General features: G+C 49.1%; 1 protein-coding gene across 4 annotated transcripts in view; it reads right to left on the reverse strand.

Annotated features, from left to right (window-relative positions):
- Rph3al (rabphilin 3A like (without C2 domains)) overlaps nt 1-21,197 on the reverse strand; it is a 138,844-nt gene that overhangs the window by 31,635 nt on the left and 86,012 nt on the right. For 3 of the 4 annotated variants that reach the window (XM_057775140.1, XM_057775142.1, XM_057775139.1), the window contains exon 5: nt 20,398-20,490. The exons of the other annotated variant lie outside the window; for it this stretch is intronic. In XM_057775140.1, coding sequence (XP_057631123.1) covers nt 20,398-20,490 — 93 coding nt within the window. The remainder of the gene's footprint in view (nt 1-20,397; nt 20,491-21,197) is intronic. 4 annotated transcript variants of the gene reach the window in all.

Here is a 21,197-nt window from a genome sequence, read left to right on the forward strand (position 1 = left end):
CAGGTCCACATGTGGGGGGGCTCGATCTGTGTCTAGCTGGAACGCTGAATCTCAATGTGGCTTCAGGGAGAGAAGCTAACAGCACAGGAGAAGGAATGCACGCCCCCCCCCCCCATTGCTGTCCCCACCCAGCAGCCAGGAGCCAAGCCAAGGCCGGAGGGAGGAAAGAGAAAAGCCTGGATGTCACAAACCTGGAGGAAGCCATGTTGCTCCCTGAGGCTGTTGGGTAGTAACCTCTAGCCAGGTTTCTGTGGTGGTGAGCAGGTATGAAAAGCCACGGGGAGGGGCTGGAGAGGTGGCTCAGAGGTTAAGAGCAAATGCTGTTCTTGCGGAGGACCCAAGTTTGGTTCTCGGTGGGTCACAACTGCCTGTAACCCCAGTTCTAGGGGCTCCAACATACCCTCTGGCCTCCTAGGGCCCCTGCCTGTACACGGTATGCATACACTCACACAGGCACATACACATAACTAAATAAAAGAATCTTAAGTAACAGCAAAGCCATGGTGAATCTAGCCCCTTCCCCACTCAGTGACCCAGAAGTTGTACTTGCACTGTGGCTTTCCCTCCCACAATCCCTAGCACCTTCCCCCTTTCAATTTGGGCCTGGAAGACGGGTTCCTGCAAAGAAAATGGTAAGAACATGAAGAGCCAACCTGCCCCCAACACGATGCTGACCATCTCAGTGACCCAGAGGAGCAGGCTTCTGGAAGCACCCTTGGCACTTGGAGAGATTTGCCCCACAGATGGGAGCCACAGTGTGCACATGAACAGAACAAGGAACATTCTAGGTCGTATCTGTGTGCATTGTCCAAAATGCTCTGTGCGTCTGAGGAGTCACTGAGCATGCTCTGCAGCGTTCCTTCTACCACATGCAAAAATCTCCAGGCATGGGTGTAAACTCACATGATGAAGGAGGGAGGAAGGAGAAAGGGAAGGGAAAATCACAGTAACAGCCAAGAGTGTCAAGCTGGGCTTGTTCATTTGGATTTGTCTGTCCTTTAAAAACCCATGTATTGGGGGCTGGAGAGATGGCTCAGTGGTTAAAAGCCTGCTCTTCCAAAGGTCCTGAGTTCAATTCCCAGCAACCACATGGTGGCTCACAACCATCTGTAATGAGGTCTGGTGCCCTCTTCTGGCCTGCAGACATACACACAGACAGAATATTGTATACATAATAAATAAATATTTAAAAAAAAAACATGTATTAAAGGCATGGTCCCCCATCCACGGTGCCACTGGAAGGTGGGAGGACCTTAAGAGGTGGGGCCTAGAAGGTGGTCTTCAGATCAGTGTTGGCAATGCTTGTAGCGGATAGTGGATCCAGAGTCCAGACCTGCTCCTTTCCCAGCCACGAGGTGGGCAGTTTTGCTTTGTTTCCTACTATTCCTGCTCAGAGGCCTGAAGGCACAGGTCTGTCTCATCACAGACAGAAACCTTCAAAATGGTGAGTCACTGCCCTTTCTTCCTCACAGGGGATCATAGCTCCCATCTGTTACAGTAACAAAAGGCTGACCAGCATAGCGGTCCGTGGGAGATGGGCTGACGGTGCAGACACGTTTGTCCTAAGTACTTTTCTGCTAGGAAAGCTCTGTTGCTCAAACCAGGTCAGGCCCACCCAAGCCCAAACTTCTAACAGCTGAATTACCCGCTGTCCCACGGCCTTTCAGGCCTATTCAAGCTGGACAGAGACCCAGGGTCCTAGTGAGACACTGCCGGGTATTTGCTCAGGTTTTCTTTTCTTCTCTAAAAAATGTATTTCAACTCTAACACTGTGTGTGTGTGTGTGAGCGAGAGAGACAGAGACAGAGAGAAAGAGACAGACAGAGAGAGAGACAGAGAGAGACAGAGACAGAAAGAGAGAGACAGAGAGCGCACGTGTATGACGTGTATGCGTGTGAGTGCAGCTGCCCCTGGAGGTCAGAAGAGGGTGCTGGGTCCCCTGCAGCTGGACTTACAGATGACAATGACTTGCCCAATGTGGATGCTGGGAACTGAACTTAGGTTCTCTATAAAAATCACTGGGCTATTTCTCCAGCCCCTCAGATTTGCTTTTCAAAAATTAAAATAAAACCACACCTTTATTATTTGTGTGTGTAGAGGTCAAAGGACAGCAAGCAGGAGTCCATTCTTTCCCTATATGGTGTGGGATCCAGGGACGGAACTCAGACCATCAGGGCAAGCACCTTTACCAGCTGAGCATCTGGCCAAATCTTGCTCAGAGCTGTTTCTCTCTGAGAAGAAGTGTAAAGCAGGTCACATGGCCTGGTAGCCACATTCGTAAGCATGGAAGAGGTTGGCATCTGCCCTTCTTAGGGTCAAAATAGAGCCCTCTCTATTCTTCAATTCAGTAGGACTGTGATTCTGACCCACAACAGACGCTATGAACTAGCCAGCAAGAAAAAGACAATGCAAAAGCAAAACAAAACAAAATAACAACAACAACAAAACAAAAAAACCATTGCTCAAAGGTGTGGTAGCTCAGTTGACTCAAAGGAATTAAAAATAAAAGGGTCAAAAGCGAGAAGGTGGGGGAGGGGACTGTGGTACTAGAAAATTCAGTACCCAAGGAGATAAAGGCAGGATGTGGTTTAAATAGCTAACATGAAGAGCTACAAAATATAGTAATATGAAATAAATTATGTTTTAACAGCAGCTGTAAAAGAATTGGGGAACAATTGGATCCAAAGTTCTAGACTGTATTATTAAAAACCAAATGGTTACAAATTAAACCTCATTTTTCATGGTGATGGTGGAGTTAATTATTTTTCTATTATAATGTAAGTGATAAAACAGTACTGCTTTGAATATTTGAGAAGTTATAATGTATAATTTGTATCAATCAGTGAGTCAGTCAATATTCGATCTGTGACGAGCAGCAAAACTGAAACCTGGCAAGTTTGTCATTCTTGCGTGCTTAATTTTCTTACCTTTGTTAAAGACAAGGTATTCCTGGACATAAGGGAACACGCCTTTAATCTCAGTACTCAGGGGGAGAGAGGCAGGCTGATTTCAATGAGTTCAAGACCAGCTTGGTCTACATAGTGAGTTTCAGGACAGCCGGGGTTACATAGTGAGACCGTAGTGTCTCAAGGGAAAAAAATAAGGACTCACTATGTAGCCCAGGCTGGCCTCGAACTCACAGAAACTGGCTTGCCTCTGCCTCCCGAGTCCTGGGATTAAAGGCATGTGCCACCACACCTTTAATTTTCTTACCCTCTCTGTCTCTTTCCCCGCCACCTCTGGACTGTGTGTGTGTGTGGTCAGATGACCAACTGCAGGTATAAAAAACCATTCCCAAGGAACCAGCTGCATTTCTTAAAAGAAAACACTGCGTTTGTGACACAAGACCCTTGTGGGGGTCAGAGGACAATCTGCAGGAGTCAGTTCTCTCCCTATACCATGTGGGCCGCAGAGGGGAACTCTGAATATTCAGACTTGGCAGCAAGCGCCTTTACCTGCTGAGCCACCTTGCTGGCCCTGGCCAGAGTCCAGCCAGTGAGTCCCTGGGGTTCACCTGTCTGCCTCTCCAGCACTGTTTGGTTTTACATGGGTCCCATGCTTGCCCAGGAGGTGCTCCCCCAGCCGGCCTTCTTTCAGTTGTTCTCTGTTGCAGACTGTTGTTTGGACAGAGTGGAGAGCCATCTTGCCGTGCTGCTTGCTCCATTGCCTCTAGAGAGGGAGCTGTGGGTAGCATTTACCAACCACCTCTTGTATGCTCAGACTGAGCTTGGGGGACAAAACCAAGTGTTCCTGGAGACAGGCTGCTTCCCCTCTCCCCCTCCCCCCGCCCTGCTCCCCCACAAACCATGAGCCATCCCTCCTGCACAGGGCCCTCAGTGTTCTGCACAAACGGAGTCTGCACCCACAGGAGGGGTGTGGGAGAACCAGGGCCAGCCTCTCCCTGGCTGCTCCCCTCCCTACCAAGACAGCTTCCCAAAGTGCCAGCTCCCAGCTGAGGTATTAACTGAAGGTTGAGACCCCTCCTATGGGCTATTAGCACAGTTTGCATTTTGAAGATGACACCTATTTTTTTCCTCTTCTTTGGTGGTGTTGGGGATGGAGCCCTGTGTTTGAAGCATGACAGGCAAGGGCTGGGTCACTGAGAGCCATCCCTTCCCTACAGCAAGACCATCAGTCTCAGGATAATAATTTAAAGTATACTGTGTGTTTGCTGTGTGTATGTGTGTGTGTGTGCATATGTGTGTGTTGATGGGTCAGGAAGAAAGCTCCAACTAAGCTTAGGCTTCTGCCTACCCTTCACCCCAGTGGGAGCATGCAGTCATCGAGAATGCAGACTCTCATGCCCCCTGGGTCTCCCTGGTGAATGGCTATCTCCTCTCAGGTCTCTGTGCCTGGGGTGCAAAGTCACAACCTCACCAGGACACTGGAAACTAAGGCGGAGCCCTCAGGATGCTCTCTAATCTGAGCCCTGGGGGCAGGAAACTGAATTCAGCACCAAGGAGCCCTGAATTCCCAGGGTCTGAGCAAGCCTCCTCTTCAATTCAAGTGTGGTTTGAGCAACCAGGTCAGCTTGGGAGACTAGCAACTGCCAGCCCAGTGGGAAGGAAAAGCTGCAGTGAGGAAAAAAAATACTGTGAGGGCGCTGCCTATTTTTCCGGGTACATAATTCAAACACCGTGGCTGGATTATTTCAGAGCCAGAGGGAACGCTCCGGTTTCCACGAAGCAGCCTCTGGTGAGGGGCTGTTCATGTAACAATTACCTATCTGTAATAAACAAGGGGTGCTTGCCGTGTCACAGGGTGCGGTACCAAAGGGTCCTGGTGGGCAGGCAGAGGGCTATGCCCCTGCATCAGGGGTAGGCTTGCTGGCCTTGACTCTAGCCCTAACTTCTCTCTGTAGCCTTGCAGCCCACCCACAGGATTATCCCTCCAGGCCTGTGGCTCCCATGCTAACTGGGATGTGGGAAGATCCTCATAAACCCCCAAAGGACCGTTGGCTCCCTCTGGCCCCCAGTGCTGACTCCGTTCTCCATCCTGACTGTTCCTGCTACATCAGCAAAGCCACAGGGATAAAGCTTCCTGCGCCTTAGCCACCACTGGATTGTCAACACTTTGCAAATGCTTCCCTTTACTCTGAATTCATAAGCAGCATGAAATCCTTCTGAATCCCCACGCTGACCTCCCTCCCTTTTCTGCCGCAGGTCTGGGGGAGCATGCTCAGGTGGTGTGGGCTGCACACAGGAAATGAATAGAGGCTGTGAGCAGAAAATTGCACAGGCCAATTATAGCAAGCCCGGTCTTCTCAGAGGAGAGCCTCAGTTTTGATTCAATTCCCAGAACAACAAAAACACCAGTGTTTAAACACAATCCCAGTCGAAGTGACACCACTGGCCCCTGGGTGGCAGAGCTCTCAGGATGGGGAGGACTGAGTCTTTAGTGCTGGGATGTGTTTCTCAATGGTGTGTGTGGCAATTGCTTCATTTTCAATCTGTTTTGTTCCACTTGGGAAAACCTCTAATTCTGAGGCCCTGGCCCCTCTATCTTTGCCACTCACTTATCCCTCATCCTGTCTGGCTATTATTTCTTCTCTTTCATCTTCCTTTTTTTTTTTTTAATCTTGCTTTCTAGGAGATGTTACAGATATTTCTCTGGATCACAAATCCAGGCTTCTTATTTTGCTTAATTTGGGTGATTTCCTGTGTGTGCCCATGACATCTAACATGCACATGAGGTATATTCCATACCTAGCACAGTTTAGGAACTATCTTCAAATAACATTTATAAACTCATCAGGAGACTGAGGGGCTGGAGCGATGGCTCAGCGGTTAAGAGCACTGACTATTCTTCCAAAGGACCTGGGTTCAATTCCCAGCACCCACATGGCAGCTCACAACTGTCTGTAAATCCAGTTCTAGGGTTTCTGATACCCTCATACACGCAGGCAAAACATCAATGAAAACAAAATAAGGATAAACTCGAGAGGAGACCAAGCATCACTGAATCGCAGGAACCCCGTGTGGAAACGCCACTGGCGTTCCAGGATCACACGACAGCGCTCCATTCCTGGCAGTGCAACTTTACACTTGTCACCAAAGGTTTGAGCCTTGTGCCAACCCTGTGGGGAGACCTCAGCAAATGCCATCCTTTCCTGCTTCTCTGTGCCAGAAGGACTTTCTGGTAGCTCTATGGGGTGTGTGTCCTAATTGTTTCTTGCTCCAGGGCTGAAACTTCCTAAAGTGAGGGCCCACCCTCGGCTCCTGAATCCCATCTGGGGGGGGGGGCGCGCGTACAACTGTGCCAGCCGGTGTCATTTGGCATCTGACAAACAACTTGGAAACTTGGATCACATTCTATTCAAATTAGTGCAAGAGAGAGACCAAATTCAGATACTTCCGCCTTAGCGGTTTACCGGCCTCCCTGTAGGTGTGCGTTCGACGGAGCCAAACCATGACAACACAGGCCTGATAAGCAGGGTGGGAGGGACCAGATGGGATGCAGCATTGGGATGGAGTCACACCAGCTGAGGCTTTGGGGATCATGCCCCAGTACTTGCCTCAGGGGACCCCAGCACTACAGGTAGGGAATCTCAGCTCTATAGACCTAATGCACATTTGGGGGTTTCCACTCTGTTGTTCAATGCTCTTTGCCCAGATGGCCATTATCCTCCCCATTACACCTGCCTCAAGTCTATGCTAAAATCCTACCTTCTTGAAAGGGCCCACTGAGGTTTATCTTCATTGTCCTTGACTAGACTTGGAGTCACCTAGGAGACACAGCGAGGGTTTTCTAGAGAGCTTTAACTGACATTGAACCTTAAATGTGGGCAGTACCATCCCACAGGCCAGGTTCCCAAACTGATAAAATTACTGGGCACCACCAGAATTCTTTTCTTTGCTTCCTGACTATAGGCACAGTGTGATTAGTCACTTCACATTCTAGCTGCTTTGTCTTCCTCCATACCACGATGGACTATAGACCTTCAAACTGTGAGACAAAATAGCTCTTTTTCCTTTCATAAGTTGCTTTGGTCAGGTAATTTAGTCATAGCCGCAAGAAAAGTAACCAGCATATACATTGGCCACATCCAGTTATTTTCTCAACTGTGGTAACAATAAAATTTGCCACTGTCACCATCACTGCCATGATACCACCCTCCATTTCTGCCAGAAGAACTCTTTTCCACACCTCAAGCTGAAGCTCATGACACACCAGCTACCCCACATCCAGCCCTGGTAACTGCCATTCCCTGTCTGTCTCCCTGGATGTGTCCGCTCTCAGTGCCTCACTGGAGAGGAGTCCCACAGTGTCCGGGTATGACTGGGTTTCTGTCATCCAGCATCAGAACCTCAAGGTTCACCCATATGTAGGCTGTGTCACAATTTCATGCCTCTTGGAGGCCACATAAGGCGAGAGATGCAACATGCTTCATTTAACCACTTGTCCCATGGGCTCTCGGGTGGCAACCTCTTTGAACACCGCTGCCATACATATGTGTGTACAGCATCTGTTTGAGTCCCCACTTTTCACTTAGGTGAAATAACTCTTGATATTTTACCTGAATAAATGGATATTGTTAAGAAAATCCTCTCCAACAGCGCACAGAAATCCAATCAAGCCAAATTAAACCAAATTAAAATGCCCATGGTTTAATAAATGCAGCACTCTCGAGTGGCCGAGATCATGGCAGGGCAGACAGAAAACCAGGAAGCACAGGCAAAACCCGGGACCACGTGTTCCTCCTCTGGGCACCCACTTAAATATAAATACCCTGTGGGAGTGGTCCTGACCTCCCCCCCCCCCCCGGAGGGGTCAGGACCTGGCATCCTGGGATTTGGAGTCCAGACCAACACAACTCTCAGGCCAGGGGGCTGGGATGGATGCTAGGGACTGGAGTGACACCCCCAACTTAACATTACAAATATAAGTATCCATTATGTAGAAATACTAGATAATGGGTACGTCTACTTAAATGTGTTAAGAATTGGCCACTTTCTTCTCTATGACAGCCACACTGCTTTGTGTTTTTTACCAGCAGGGCCCAGCAGGCCGGTTTCCCACCCCCTCACCAACACTGGGGATTTTCCGCCATCTTAGAACTGCCACCCTAACGGACGTGACACCATGACATCCTTCCTGCTTTGTCCTGACTCCCCCACGTTGTTTTATCTTTCCCTTTCAGTATCCAACAGATTTCGTCATTTGTACTAGCTGATTATTTATTTATTTATTTTTTATTTATTTATTTTATTATTTTTTTTTAAGATTTATTTATTTATTATGTATACAACATTCTGCCTCGATGTATGCCCGCACACAGAGAAGGGCGCCAGATCTCAATACAGATGGTTGTGAGCCACCATGTGGTTGTTGGGAATTGAACTCAGGACCTCTGGAAGAGCAGCCAGTGCTCTTAACCTCTGAGCCATCTCTCCAGCCCCTGTACTAGCTGATTTTTATGTCAACTTGACATAAGCTAGAATCATCAGAGGAGGGAACCTCAACTGAGAAAATGTCTCCATAACTGACCGTAGGTAATCCTGCAAGGCATTTTCTTAGTGACTGATGTGAGAGGGCCCGGCCCATTATGGGTGGTGCCACCCCTGGGTGCTATAAGAAAGCAGGCTGAGCAAGCCATGAGGGACAAGTCAGTAAGCAGCACTCCCCCCGTGGCCTCTCCATCACCCTCTAAGTTCCTGGCCTGTTTGAATTCCTGCCCTGACCTTATTTGATGACAGTGTGGCGGTTTAAAGGGAGTGGCACTATTAGGAGGTGTGGCCTTGTTGGAGTAGGTGTAGTCTTGTTGGAGGAAGTGTGTCACTGTGGAGGCGGGCTTTGAGGTCTCATATATGCTCAAGCCATGTCCAGTTAGACAAACCACTTCCTGTTGCCTGCAAGTCAAGATGTAGGTCACTCAGCTACTTCTCCAGCACCATGTCTGTCTGTACGCTACCATGTTGCACCATGAAGAAAACAGACTAAACCTCTGAAAATGTAAGCCACCCCAATTAAAAGTTTTTCCTTTATAAGAGTTGCTGTGATCATGGTGTCTCTTCAGAGCAGTAGAAACCCTAACTAAGGGCTGGAGAGATGGCTCAGAGGTTAAGAGCACTGTCTGCTCTTCCAAAGGTCCTGAGTTCAATTCCCAGCAACCACATGGTGGCTCACAACCATCTGTAATGGGGTCTGGTGCCCTCTTCTGGCCACACAACACAGACAGAATATTGTATACATAATAAATAAATATTTAAAAAAAAAAAAAAAAAAAAGAAACCCTAACTAAGACTGAATTTGGTACCAGGGATAGGGTATTGCTGTGATAGGCCTAACCATGCTTCTGTTTGAGGGAATATGGACTTTGGGATTGTAGACTAGAAAAACAGTTGACTGCTTTAAATTCTGCTTACTGGGTCATCCCAGTAGAAGACGACAGTGGTGCTCGGTATGATTTGAATTGTGGGGGGCTGGCTTAAGGTTTAGAGGAGAATATTAATATGCGGCCTAGATATCATTCTCATGATATTTTGGTGAAGAATGTGGCTGCCTTTTGCCCTTGTCCAAAGAGTCTGCCTGAGGCTAACGTGAAGAGATCTGGATTAATTCTGCTGGCAAAGGAAATCCCAAAACAGCCTAGTATAGACTCTGTAGTGTGTTTATTAGTGTTAACTATGATGAAGATTTATAATGAAAAGCAGCAAGCTCAACAAATAAAAATACAAAATGAGAAAAGGGGCACCAGGAAGTGGAATAGAGCTAAATCCTGTGTTCAAGGAGATAAACGGATTAAGAACTGTTATAAAGGGAGTGGTGATCTCAGGGCAAGATCCCCCAGCTAAGTTTCTAACTTGTGAAAAGGAATTAAAGAGAAGCTCAGAGCCAGGTGTGGTAGTGCACACCTTTAATCCAAGGACTCCGGGGCAGAGGCTGGCGAACTCTGAGTTTGAGGACAGTCTGGTCTACAGAGCAAGTTCAAGGACAGCCAAGCTTAGGCAGTGGAGGTAACTATCAAAAGCAGAAAGCTGGTAAAGAAGTAATTGAACAAGGGGACCATGTTTCAGCCCCAGAAAGCAGCAGAACTTGGCAGCTTCAGCCACATGGTTCTGGCTTTTTAGTTAAAGATAGAAGAAAGGGGCTATGGAATTTGCCTCCACGACTAAGGAGAGCCAGTGAGACCAGACATGTGTCAGGGGTGTCCCTGACTGGAGGCCTAGAGAGGCCATTGTGTGAAGCTGTGAAGTTGAAGCCTGGATTGCCTTGGAGACCCCAAGACAATGGAGATGCCAGAGTCATGGGACACCTGCTGAGGAGAGCTGCTAACAGGGAGTGGAACCACCCCAAGAGAGACGAGCGGGTTGTAGTCAACAAAACTGAAAGAAATCTGAAGAGTGCTTTGACATCAGACGTGGAGATGCAGAGTTTGGAGTTTACCCACTGGTTTTTGGCCTTGCTTTGGTTCAGTACTTCCTCACTATGCTCCCTCCTTATGTTTTGGGATAGTAATGTATATCCTGTGTCATTATATGTTAGAAGTATATGATCTGCTTTTTGACTTTTCATTTTATAGGGAATTACAGTTAAGACATTGCATGAATCTCAGAAAAGACTTTGGACTTTTAAACGTTGTTGAGACTGCGATAGACTATGGGGCCTTTTGAAGTCGGACTGAATGCAGTTTTGTGTTATGATATGGCTACAAGCCCTTGGAGGCCTAGGAGTAGAATGTGGTGGTTTGAAAGAAAATGGCCTACAAAGGAAGTGACACTATTAGGAGGTGTGGCCTTGTTGGAAGAAGTGTGTCACTGTGGAGGTGGGCTTTGAGGTCTCATATATGCTCAAGGTACCACCCAGTGTCTCAGACCACTTCCTGTTGCCTGCAAGCCTAGATGTAGGACTCTCAGTTCCAGCACCATGTCACACCATGAAGATAATGGCCTAAACCTCAGAAAACATAAGCCGCCCCAATTAAGTGCTTTTCCTTTATGAGAGTTGCTATGGTCATGGTGTCTTCACAACAGTGGAGTCCTTAAGACAGTGATTTGGAAGTGTAAGCCAAATACACCTTCTCATCCCAGCTTGCTTTGGTTCTGATGTTTCGTCACAGCAGTAGTGACCCCATGACATCCTTCCTTATTTACTGTCTGTTCATGGTTCATCATAATTCTTTACCTGGGCCGCCCCTGCTAGAGTAAGAACACGGGAAAGCAACATTTGGATGCTTTGCTCATTCCCATTTCTTATGTGTCTGAAACAGTGCCAGACACACAGAAAACACCCAGGGGTGTTATGTGAATGAATGAATGACTGAATGACTGACTAGAAGGCTGTCTTGTTAGGTGTTTTGGAGAAAGGCACATCTAGCTTCAACTCCTGGTTCCTTGGGGTCTATGGGAAAGTGACATCCTTCCTCTGAGCCTCAGTTATTCTGTCTTGGGGACAAAAGACCCTCAGTCCCTTGCTGGGCTCCTATGGGAAGATGAATGCTCACTCCTTGGATGTGGCCAACATCCACTGCCGATATTGGCACATGATGTGCGCATGCGTGCGTGCCCACTCGAGCATGTGTACAGTTAGCGCAGAGGACTGCCTTGGGCGGTAATGAAGTCTTTTCCCTTTAGGGTCTGCTGGCATCTCAGGGTACAGTTCCTGTTCAGGGCTCAGACTGGCACTTCAAGCAAGTGATAGGGGGATGGGAATGGTTCAGTCTGTCTGTGAGGATGCCTACTGGTGGGGGCGACCAGATAGACAAACTGCTCTGGGACCTGGTGGGTGCCAGGAGCCTCCTGCTGCCGCTTGTGCCCGTGTGGGAGGCCAGGAGATCGCAGCGACAGGGGCTGTTTGACAGAGCCAAAGCAGTGTGGGAGGTGAGCGACAACATGCTGAGGAAGTGTGGTCATCCAGGTCCCCCAGGAATGTCGCTACAGCAGCTAGAGCAAGCCAGGCACAGATGGTAGGGTACGCAGGCAGCCACCTGTCCCGCCACCAGCCACCCACTCCTCAGTGCGCTCACGGGCCTGTGAAAGGGGCCCTCAGGCAAAGCTGTTTGCAGCAAAAATCCAAACTGCAAGCAATGGAGACACCCAGCATGGCGAGGCAGATGGCAGCCTGCAGTGACACAGGCTGCCAGCCAGGGAGGCAGGTGCTGAGCTTCTGGGCTCAGCAGTCACAGGGCAATTTGATGGGGAGGAGGAAGTCCTGAGTCCTCCCATCCATTGTCAGGTCTGTGAGGTCCGGAGGAGGGGTGGCTCTGCTGGGGGGGTGAATGACCCCGCTGGGGTACCACTCACCTCCAGACCCAGTGGACTGAAGCAAAAGGTGCTCTCTCCGAGCTTCACGCCTCCCTCCCCCAAGTCACAGATTTCCCTTTCTGTCAATCAACAAACAGGAAAGAGAGGAGAAGGGGGTCTACCCCAGCCTCAGTGGGCCCCCAGTCAGGATCACTAGGGAGTCAGATCATAGGCACGCTGCTGGGGAGATGCTCTGAGATGATCAGGTCTTTCCTTGGCAAATTTCCCCTTGGATCAACAAGCACCTCCCCAGCCCCTTTCTCTGTAAAACACTGTGGGAGCCTCAGCACGTGTCTGGCACAGGCTCTCCCCAGGTCTCGTCAGGATGTGTGGGAAAGCACAGGAGAAAGGCCAGGCTGAAGAAGAGTGCTCTAATTGTATTAATCAGCTTCCAATTACTTACAAATTGGTCTTCACCCCTTCCTCGCTCTCTGCCTTGGATACAAAGCTCCAGATGCCTTCTACCCGGTAGAGGTTGGGGCTCTGCTTTCTAGAATCCGGGGGAATCTGGATTCTAATTAACCTTTCCACTGATTGCAGGACAACTTTGGTGAGTCACGGGCTTTGTTTTGTTTTGTTTTGAATGGATGAGGAAGAAAGGCTGAACAATAAATGAATTTTCCATTTGCTACGTTGGTCTCATGTTTAGAAGCCCCCAATGCAGTCTCTTCCAACCCCAAGTGACATACCCACGAGACCACCCGCAGGGACTATACTGCAGGTGACAGAGGGGACCGGCAGAGCACTAGGTCTCTGAGGCACACAGAACCATCCTTCTGTCTGCCAACCCTGCCACTATTCTCAAGAGATGACAGACTCCCAGACAGTCAGGCTGGCCATGTAGACTGCAACTGGGAGGTGGATGTCTTTCAGTCAGGCTCCCACAGGGGAGAACAGAGGCAAGGAGTGCCAAGAAGATGGTGCAGAGTGGGCTTCTGCCCGCTAGGTCCTTGCTCCTTTCCAGTGGTCACAGAGGGTCACAGATGCCACCTCTGAGATGCAAAGTGTTACAGGCAAAATTTCCCAGCCGAGAGGACTGTGAGAAGTTTTCATATCGTTTCCAGGTCCACCCCGGTCCCTCTCTCTGAAGACTAATGAACAGGGGAACGTGACGCTGTAAAACAGCCATAGAAATAAGCAGGCTGGGGACTGCTCTAGAGATATCAATCCATGGGAAACCTGGAAACTCCATGGCTATGCATACCAGGTTTCAGGGGAAATGGACAGCATTTAGTGTCTTGAAAAGATAAAGAATGACTCAGGAAACAGAGTCTGGAGAACAAATCAGGTGGCGGCGAGCAGGGGTGCTTCTTTAAAACCCAGCAGTCAAGAGTGTGAGGCAGGAGGATTGAAAGTTGGAAGCAAACAAACAAACATGGGGGAAATGGGAGGAGGGGGCAGCAGCCGAGTCTGCTCTGGGCACGATCGAGGAGAGGGACAGCTAAGCTTTTGGCTGGAGAGGGACCCATGCCTGCTGCTCTTAGGTCATCAGTTGGCTCCCCTGGGAAATACCTGGGAGCCACATGAAGAGGTCGAACATGAGCACATATCATGGCCCGAGAGAAACTCCGTCCTCTGTGCTCAGGGACGCATGAGCGGCTAGGGGAGAATTGTTCCGAATGGCAAAGGAACAGAGACCCTGAATCCACCAGTGGGAGAGAAAGGAAAGAAGACAGAGGGGGAGGGTCCACAGCAGAACAGAGACAGGACAGACAAATACGTCTGCATGCGTTGATATGGTCAGTTCCAGAATCACATCTTCAGTAAAAGCAGCCAGGCCCAGAAAATGAAGGCAGGATGCTGCACTCAAGGGCGGGTGTGGTCATGAGCAGGGCTTGACTTGGGCAGGGGCTAGTTCCTATCACTTTTATTATGGTTCTCTAGACATAAATGTCTTTTAAGAATGTTTCTTGAAGGGGCTGGAGAGATGGCTCAGTGGTTAAGAGCACTGTCTGCTCTTCCAGAGGTCCTGAGTTCAATTCCCAGCAACCACATGGTGGCTCCAAATCATCTGTAAAGATATCTGGCACCCTCCTCTGGCGTGTGGGTATAAATGGAGGCAGAAAGTTGTATATATAATAAATCTTAAAAAAAAAAAAAAAAGAACGTTTCTTGAGATCGAGTCTTGCTATGCTGTTCAAAAAAGGCTTTAGCTTCTGAACTTAAGCGATCCTCCTCCTTCAGCCTCCTGAGTGGTTAGAAGTATGGATGAATGCCGCTGTGGCCATCCTCCATAAGGAGATGTCAAGATTCTCTTATTTTTTAAAGACTTATTTTTTTCTCTTGAACTATGTGTGCGAGTATGGGTATATGCACACAGCTCAAGTACCTACAAATGCTAGAGATGTTACAAGTCCTCAGGAGCTGGAATTACGAGCGGTCCTGAACTGCCTGTCCTGGGTGCTAGAAGCTGAACCTGGGTCATCTACAAGAGCAGCCCATGCATGATCTTAACCGCGGAGCCATCTTTCCAGCCCCAATGTGTTTATTTTTGTTTGCATGTATGTACATACGCATGTATGTATATAATTTGTTTGCAGTGTGGGCACTGTGCCCAGGATCTTGCACGTGCTGTTACTGTCAACCACTTAAGCTACATCCTTAGCCCTCAAGGCTCTTTCCTATTTTGATTGTTCACACACACACACACACACACACACACACACACACACATCAACGTAAAATCTAGCAAAGTATTTAAATCAGACATTTTAAAAAAACAAAGAAATCAGTGTTGTGGGTGGAAAGCTTTAAGGTTTTCCGGGCTGGAGGGAAACAGGAAAGCAGCTGACAGCGACTTGAGGAAGTGGTGGGCATAAAGCAATAATCAAAAATATAACTGAAAAGCTTTCCTGGATCAAATGTCTAAATACTGTATGCTTGTTCTAGGCTTATCCACACAAAAGTGTGTGTGTATGTGGTTCTGTACGCAGGACGTCAGGGGTCAACATCAGGGCCTTCCTCTATCACTCTCTTCCTTATGTTTTGAAACAGGGTCTCTCCGCAAGCCTGGAGCTCACTGACGGACTGGGCCAACTGACCCGTGAGCTCTAGGAATCTTTTTATCCCTGTCCTCCAACACTGGGATTCAGCCAGGCAACACGCCCAACATTTTACATGCATGCTGGGGATTTGAACTCAGGTCCTCAGGCTTGTGCAGCAAGCACTTTACCCACTGAGCAACCCCCTACCCAGTGCTGCCAGTAAAAATATTAACTGTCAAATACAATAAAGTTTCAACTGGTTATTAAATCAGAAAGCAAGCTCAGCCTGCTGCAGCCTTCTCCTGAGTGCCTACCATCCCCTGGGAGAACGCTGCACGCCACGCACCGATTCCCATCCCACTTCCTCTTCCTCTGCATGGCACAGCCTGGTCCTCCTCAGCTTGCCAGTCTTCGTCACATGCTTGGAGTGTATCAAGTCTCTCCCTCCCTCCCTGAGCGCATTCAATGTGCTCTTAAGTCCACCGGGGCCCAGTTTGTTTCCTTAAATCTTGCACTCCTCAGCAAGGAAAGTAGCTTGTCAGGGTGCAGGGGGCTTGGAGACCCGTGAGGACGGCTGGGATGCAGTCAGGTTACACGTGAAATCCCAGGGCTTGGGAGGCTGAGGCAGGAGAATCTCAAGTGACAGTTTAAACAGGAGATAGTTGGCAAGAGGCTTAGAAGTACCAACCAGGAAATAAAAAAAAAATCTATATACAACGGACAAGGCAACCACTGTGACCACCTCTGGTGACCGCCAGCTTCCCTGCTGTAGGAATGGCTAGCAGTCACTTGAACTTCATAGACCAATAATACCTTAATAATACTTTTCATTTAGTTCCTTTTCCACCCTGCCTGTACTTTTTCCTGCTTATTCAGTGTGGCTTCTGTCTTTTCTCTTCCATCGTCTCTTTTGGATAGCCATGTCCCAGCTGTGTGGAGCTCTCTTGTCCTCTGGGCCTAGGAATCTATTGTGAGCTATAATCTACACTGCAGGGGCTGGGAGGGGAGTGGGGGTGGCAGCCGACTGCTGGCTTCCCATGCACCAGGGTGGGAGTTCTGTCCCAGCTTGCAAGGGCATGTCATCAAAGAACGACACATAGTTACTAGTTAGAGAAGAACTGGAAACCATTTAAATGGTAGAGGCAGGAGAATCAGGAGTTCCAGAAAGTTCTTAATCCTAGCCGCATAGGAAATATGAAGCTAGCCTGGGCTACATGAGATACTGTCACAAAACATAGCTCACACGTCCTGAACTAGAGGGCCAGCTGTTTGAGACAGAACATCATTGAGACTCCATCTCCAGAGTTTTTGATTACATGTGAAATAACTTAAAATAGAACGTTAATTTAAAACAGTTTTGACAAACTAGAGGGGGTAAACCAGCAAAGAGGTTGGAAGTAATATGCTGAAATATTTATAGTGGTTGCTTCCAGAGACTCAGAATATGCTTTTGTGTGTACGTCTTTATACGTTTCTATGTATTGTCACCATTCCTCAATTATCCACATTAACTGTTATAAAAAACAGTAAAATATACCTTTTTTGTTTTGTTTTGTTTTAAGACAGGGCTTCATAAAGCCTTGCCTTGAATTCTGATCCCCCTGCCTCTACTTCTCAAGTGCTGGGCTCACAGGTGCATCCCACCAACATAGCTAGTGCACGCCCTCCATCTCTCTATGTGCATGTGTGCATGCCTGTGCATGCATGTATGTACATATGCGTGTACATGTCTGTGTATATGTATGTGTGTATGTGTGTGTGTATGAACACTTGCAAGGCTACCAAGAGATAACTTGGGCACCCTGAGCAATATTAAACATGGAGAACAAAGCATGCTGCGACTGTAACCTACAATTTATGTCACACAACAGCCAGAACATGAGCTTAGGACATGTTACTCCGATACTCAAGATCCTCCAAAACCCACCATTTTCCTGACTAGAGCAGCCTGAGTCTCTCAATGGAGCATACAACTACCACAGTCTGACCTCCCTCTGCATCTTTAACCTCTCCTCAACCTTGACCCTGCCCCTTTCACCCTGGTCACCCCGCTCATGCACACCCACCTCAGGGCCTTTGCACACACTTCCCCTCCCCTGTGCTCTACCATGCTTCCCCTCCACAGCCACCGAGTATACCTCAGATCTTTGCGCAAAGGTCATGTTCTCAGGGGTTCCCGCCCCGGCCCCTGTGAAGGATAGGGGTCATTGTTCCCACTACCTCTTGCCCACTTCCCTGGATCGGATTATCACCAACTGCGAAGTTACAGGACGAACCTTCCCGTGTTTGTGGCTTCTCTCTCACTCTCATAAGAGCTGTCATGCCTGGCACCCAGAAGATGCTCGATAAACATGCACCAAGTGCCCAAGTGAATGAATGCATGAGGTGGCAAACTCCAAACCTGACAGGCGGAGATGCACATTGCCGCTACACGTGCATTAGATAGACAGGAACGCCAAGCTGCCCGCCCTAGGACATTCAGCCAGCATTCGGCCCACTCAAGAGAAATGACTTGCAATTACAGCAAGGGCTGATGGAAGCTAGCTGGGAGGAGAGGGAGATAAGATTGCCCGGGCAGAGTGGCACAAGACAGTCCATCAGCAACCCAAGTTCTTCTGTCACGATCTGCCTTCCAATGCTGGACAGAACTCCAAATTCCCATCACAGTCTCCAAAGCAGCTCCACTCAGGGCTTAGAACACAGCAGTTTAAATGTCCTTTCTCTCTAACTCTCTCCTTGTTATGATTAGATATTTCTTGAAGAGAAAAAAGGCATCTGGAGACCCATTGCCCTGCCCCCACTCCCTGCCATGGCAGACAGCAGACTCCAGTATGTGGGCATAGAACCCACAGATGATAAACCAGCGTGTTCACAACCCCGTCTATGACCCTGTTCACCCGCAGTGAGTGTCTGAGCCAATGCTGCCTGGAGCCGCAGAGAGGGACCTTGTCCATCTTGCTAAGCTTTATCGGCTCCTAAAATTCAAGGACAAGTTGATAGCATACAGCACAGCCTCGCGTTCCTTGCCTTAGGAAAGAGAAGAAAATTCATCTGCAGCTATTCTAGACTTTTCTGGGTCTGGGGCATCCTAGAGGTTAGGATGGGCTAAGAGGCCCTCCCTATGTCCCTCTGTCTGTCGGGGAGCTCAGGACTCTTAAGGCGTGTGTAGTTAACTTGTGATGAGCTGATCAGCTGTGGAATCTTCCTTTCCTCCCATTCACTTGGTTTCCCTTGTGGTAACTTGACTTCCAATATCTCAGCTCATCTGTGACCATTATTTTACCCAGAAGCATCCTTCGTGAAGACGCCATTTAGAGAAATTTCTTCCTTACGTATCTCCTCTTCTCTCTCTCTCTCTCTCTCTCTCTCTCTCTCTCTCTCTCTCTCTCTCTCTCTCTGTGTGTGTGTGTGTCTCTGTCTCTTTCTCTCTCTCACTATTTGCTCTGGCTGTCCTGGAACTCACTTTGTAGACCAGGTTGGCCTCGAATTCACAGAGATCCACCTGCCTCTGCCTCCTGAGTGCTGGGATCTTATCTGTGTTTTAAAAGGGGTCCCTTGAAGACCAGAGAGACTTTGGCTCAAAGAGGGGGCTCTGACTTTGAGGAAGGAGCAGCTTCTAACACTTCTGGAGTGTGAGACAGTCAGTAGGTACACTTCCTAAGCTTGCAAACACCTGCCCCTACCCAGCCATTCCATGAAGGGCCATGATCATCACCATTTGGGGAGAAGGGACCTCCAGGGAGGTCTAAATGCCAGTTCACACACCAACGCCCTGCACCTTTGTCTTCTAGATGCCCAGCAACAACAGGTAGAGATATTTAAAAGCAACATGGAAGCTTGTTTGTGCTTAAAACCAAGATGTATACCTCAGTAGACCAGAGGCTCAACTACTTACTCCTTTTTTTAAAAAAAATTATACATATGATCTTGTCTAGATAGTCTCTAGGCTAGCCTCCAACTTATGATCCTCCTGCCTCCTCCTGAGAGCTTAGGATTACGGATGTGTGCCGCTGTGCCTAGCTGCTTACTATTTTGAGTATCCAAATGCGCTACCCATGGAGCCCAGTGGGTGGAGACAGCTGGGAAGTTGGTCCTGTTCGATATGAGAACTTAAAGCCTCCTACAGGAGGTGAGGGACCACAGCCAAGTCACTAAAAATGAGGCTAGAGAGAGGGTTTCTCACCCGGGAGAGAGGGGTGCAAACCGTAGGACCCAGTCCCAAAACAGGAGCATGTGAGAGAAAGCATGCCTGGAGGAGAGGGGCAAATGCACACAGCAGGGCTGGGGCATGCATGCCTCCATGCTCACCCCACACCCGGGATGCCTGGCTCTGCCCCACAGAGTCAAGGACTCAGTGAAAGGAATTGCTCAAGAATCTAGAAGTGCAGAGGATGGACTGGGGAAGGAGGGGGGCTAAAACTTAAGATGCCCAAGAGGAGGATGGAATGACAGCACAGAGATATCTGAGGACAGCAGAATTTTCCAAAACAGAAGGCATTTTATAAACTCAGGTAAAAAGTGCCAAGCAAAATAACTGAAAGGCCAAAACTTGCCTCCCCGGAAGCTGCCTGCCTTGGCCTGCTCAGGTTCCATCCTGACCTTGGACAGACAGGAAAACCCACGTTTGGGGGAAGGAGAGACATTTCCAGGCCCCATCCCCTCGGGGGCCTTATCACAGCCCCCAGCATGATTTACTTCCCCAGAAAGGAGTCAAGCTCCACCCACAGAACACTGGCACCAGAAATGACTGTGGATGGCAGCATCATGGCGGGCTGGGGCTGCCCTCAATTGCTCACCCATCCCCCTACCACAAGCTCCATCTGCACAGGCCATCTGGCCTCCGGTGTTTCCCCACCGGAAGGGGGAAAATGACACCCACCACAGGGGATGTGAAAGGAGAAACGAATGGACAGATGTCAGTAGTTCAGTGGGGTGTCACATACTCAGAGGACATCCATCGCATTCTGTCACATGTACACAGGCTCACAGGGAGGCTACCCATGGAAACCACAGGCCCCAAAGCCCAAGAACCGGGCCGACTCGTACCTCTCCACGAGTGAGGTCATCCTGGGCAGTCCTCCTTGGGACCTTCCCTCTGGAGAAGTTCCTGCCAGCACCTCAATGCAGTGGCCCCTGCCCCACCCAAGCCCCGCCCACTTCAGAATCCCTACCTCTCTTTGCTCACTGCAGATCTTACACAGCCACAGGGGCCGCTTCTGGCCAGGGGAGGGGGAGGCCTCGATCCCGCATTTGGTGCAGACTTTCTACAAGAGAAAGGACACATATGTGTCAATATTCTGGCCGCTTCCGCCTGGACTACGGGGCCAGGGCAGTGGTCTCCAAGGGATGCTCTGGCATCTTCTAAGAGGACAGCTTGCTTTGAGTTAAGGGCAGGGCTCCCCAAAGCCAATCGAGGAAGCTTTGGATGCCTTTGTACTGTAGCTGTCTCACGGATGGATCTCCAGGCTGCAGACTGCGCATCCCATGATTCTGCTCTGTGAGAGGACCACCTCAAAACCAGCTAGCAGATCCCCACAGTGCCAGAGCGTTTAGCAGCAAAGAACTGGAAATCACCCAAATGCCTAATACCTGGGAAGGATCCAGGCAAACAAGGCAGGAGGAGACGCTGTTTTCCTACAGCGGACTGTGGCTACCTGCAGATGTGGGTGGGAAATACGGTCCTCTCCCAAAGAAAGTACACACTCGCTTAGGAGCAGGCCAGAGACTCCCACGTGGGCCTGACAGGTTAGGAGCCGTGGTGGGAAATATGAGCGACAGCCTAAGCACACGTGTTTGGTGCCACGTTTCTCGTGTGAGGGTTCCAGGACCTCATCAGTAAGGTGGTAAGCTCACTGCGCAGGTGTGGAACTGAGGGTGTGGAAACCCCTGTCCAAGGTGTGTGGCAAAGGAGAACTTGGAGGAGGGCAATGATTCCGGAGCCCTCCCATTCCTCCCTCCTGACATAAATAGC

This window comes from Chionomys nivalis, chromosome 7 (assembly GCF_950005125.1).
Source record: "Chionomys nivalis chromosome 7, mChiNiv1.1, whole genome shotgun sequence".
Classification (NCBI taxonomy): domain Eukaryota; kingdom Metazoa; phylum Chordata; class Mammalia; order Rodentia; family Cricetidae; genus Chionomys; species Chionomys nivalis.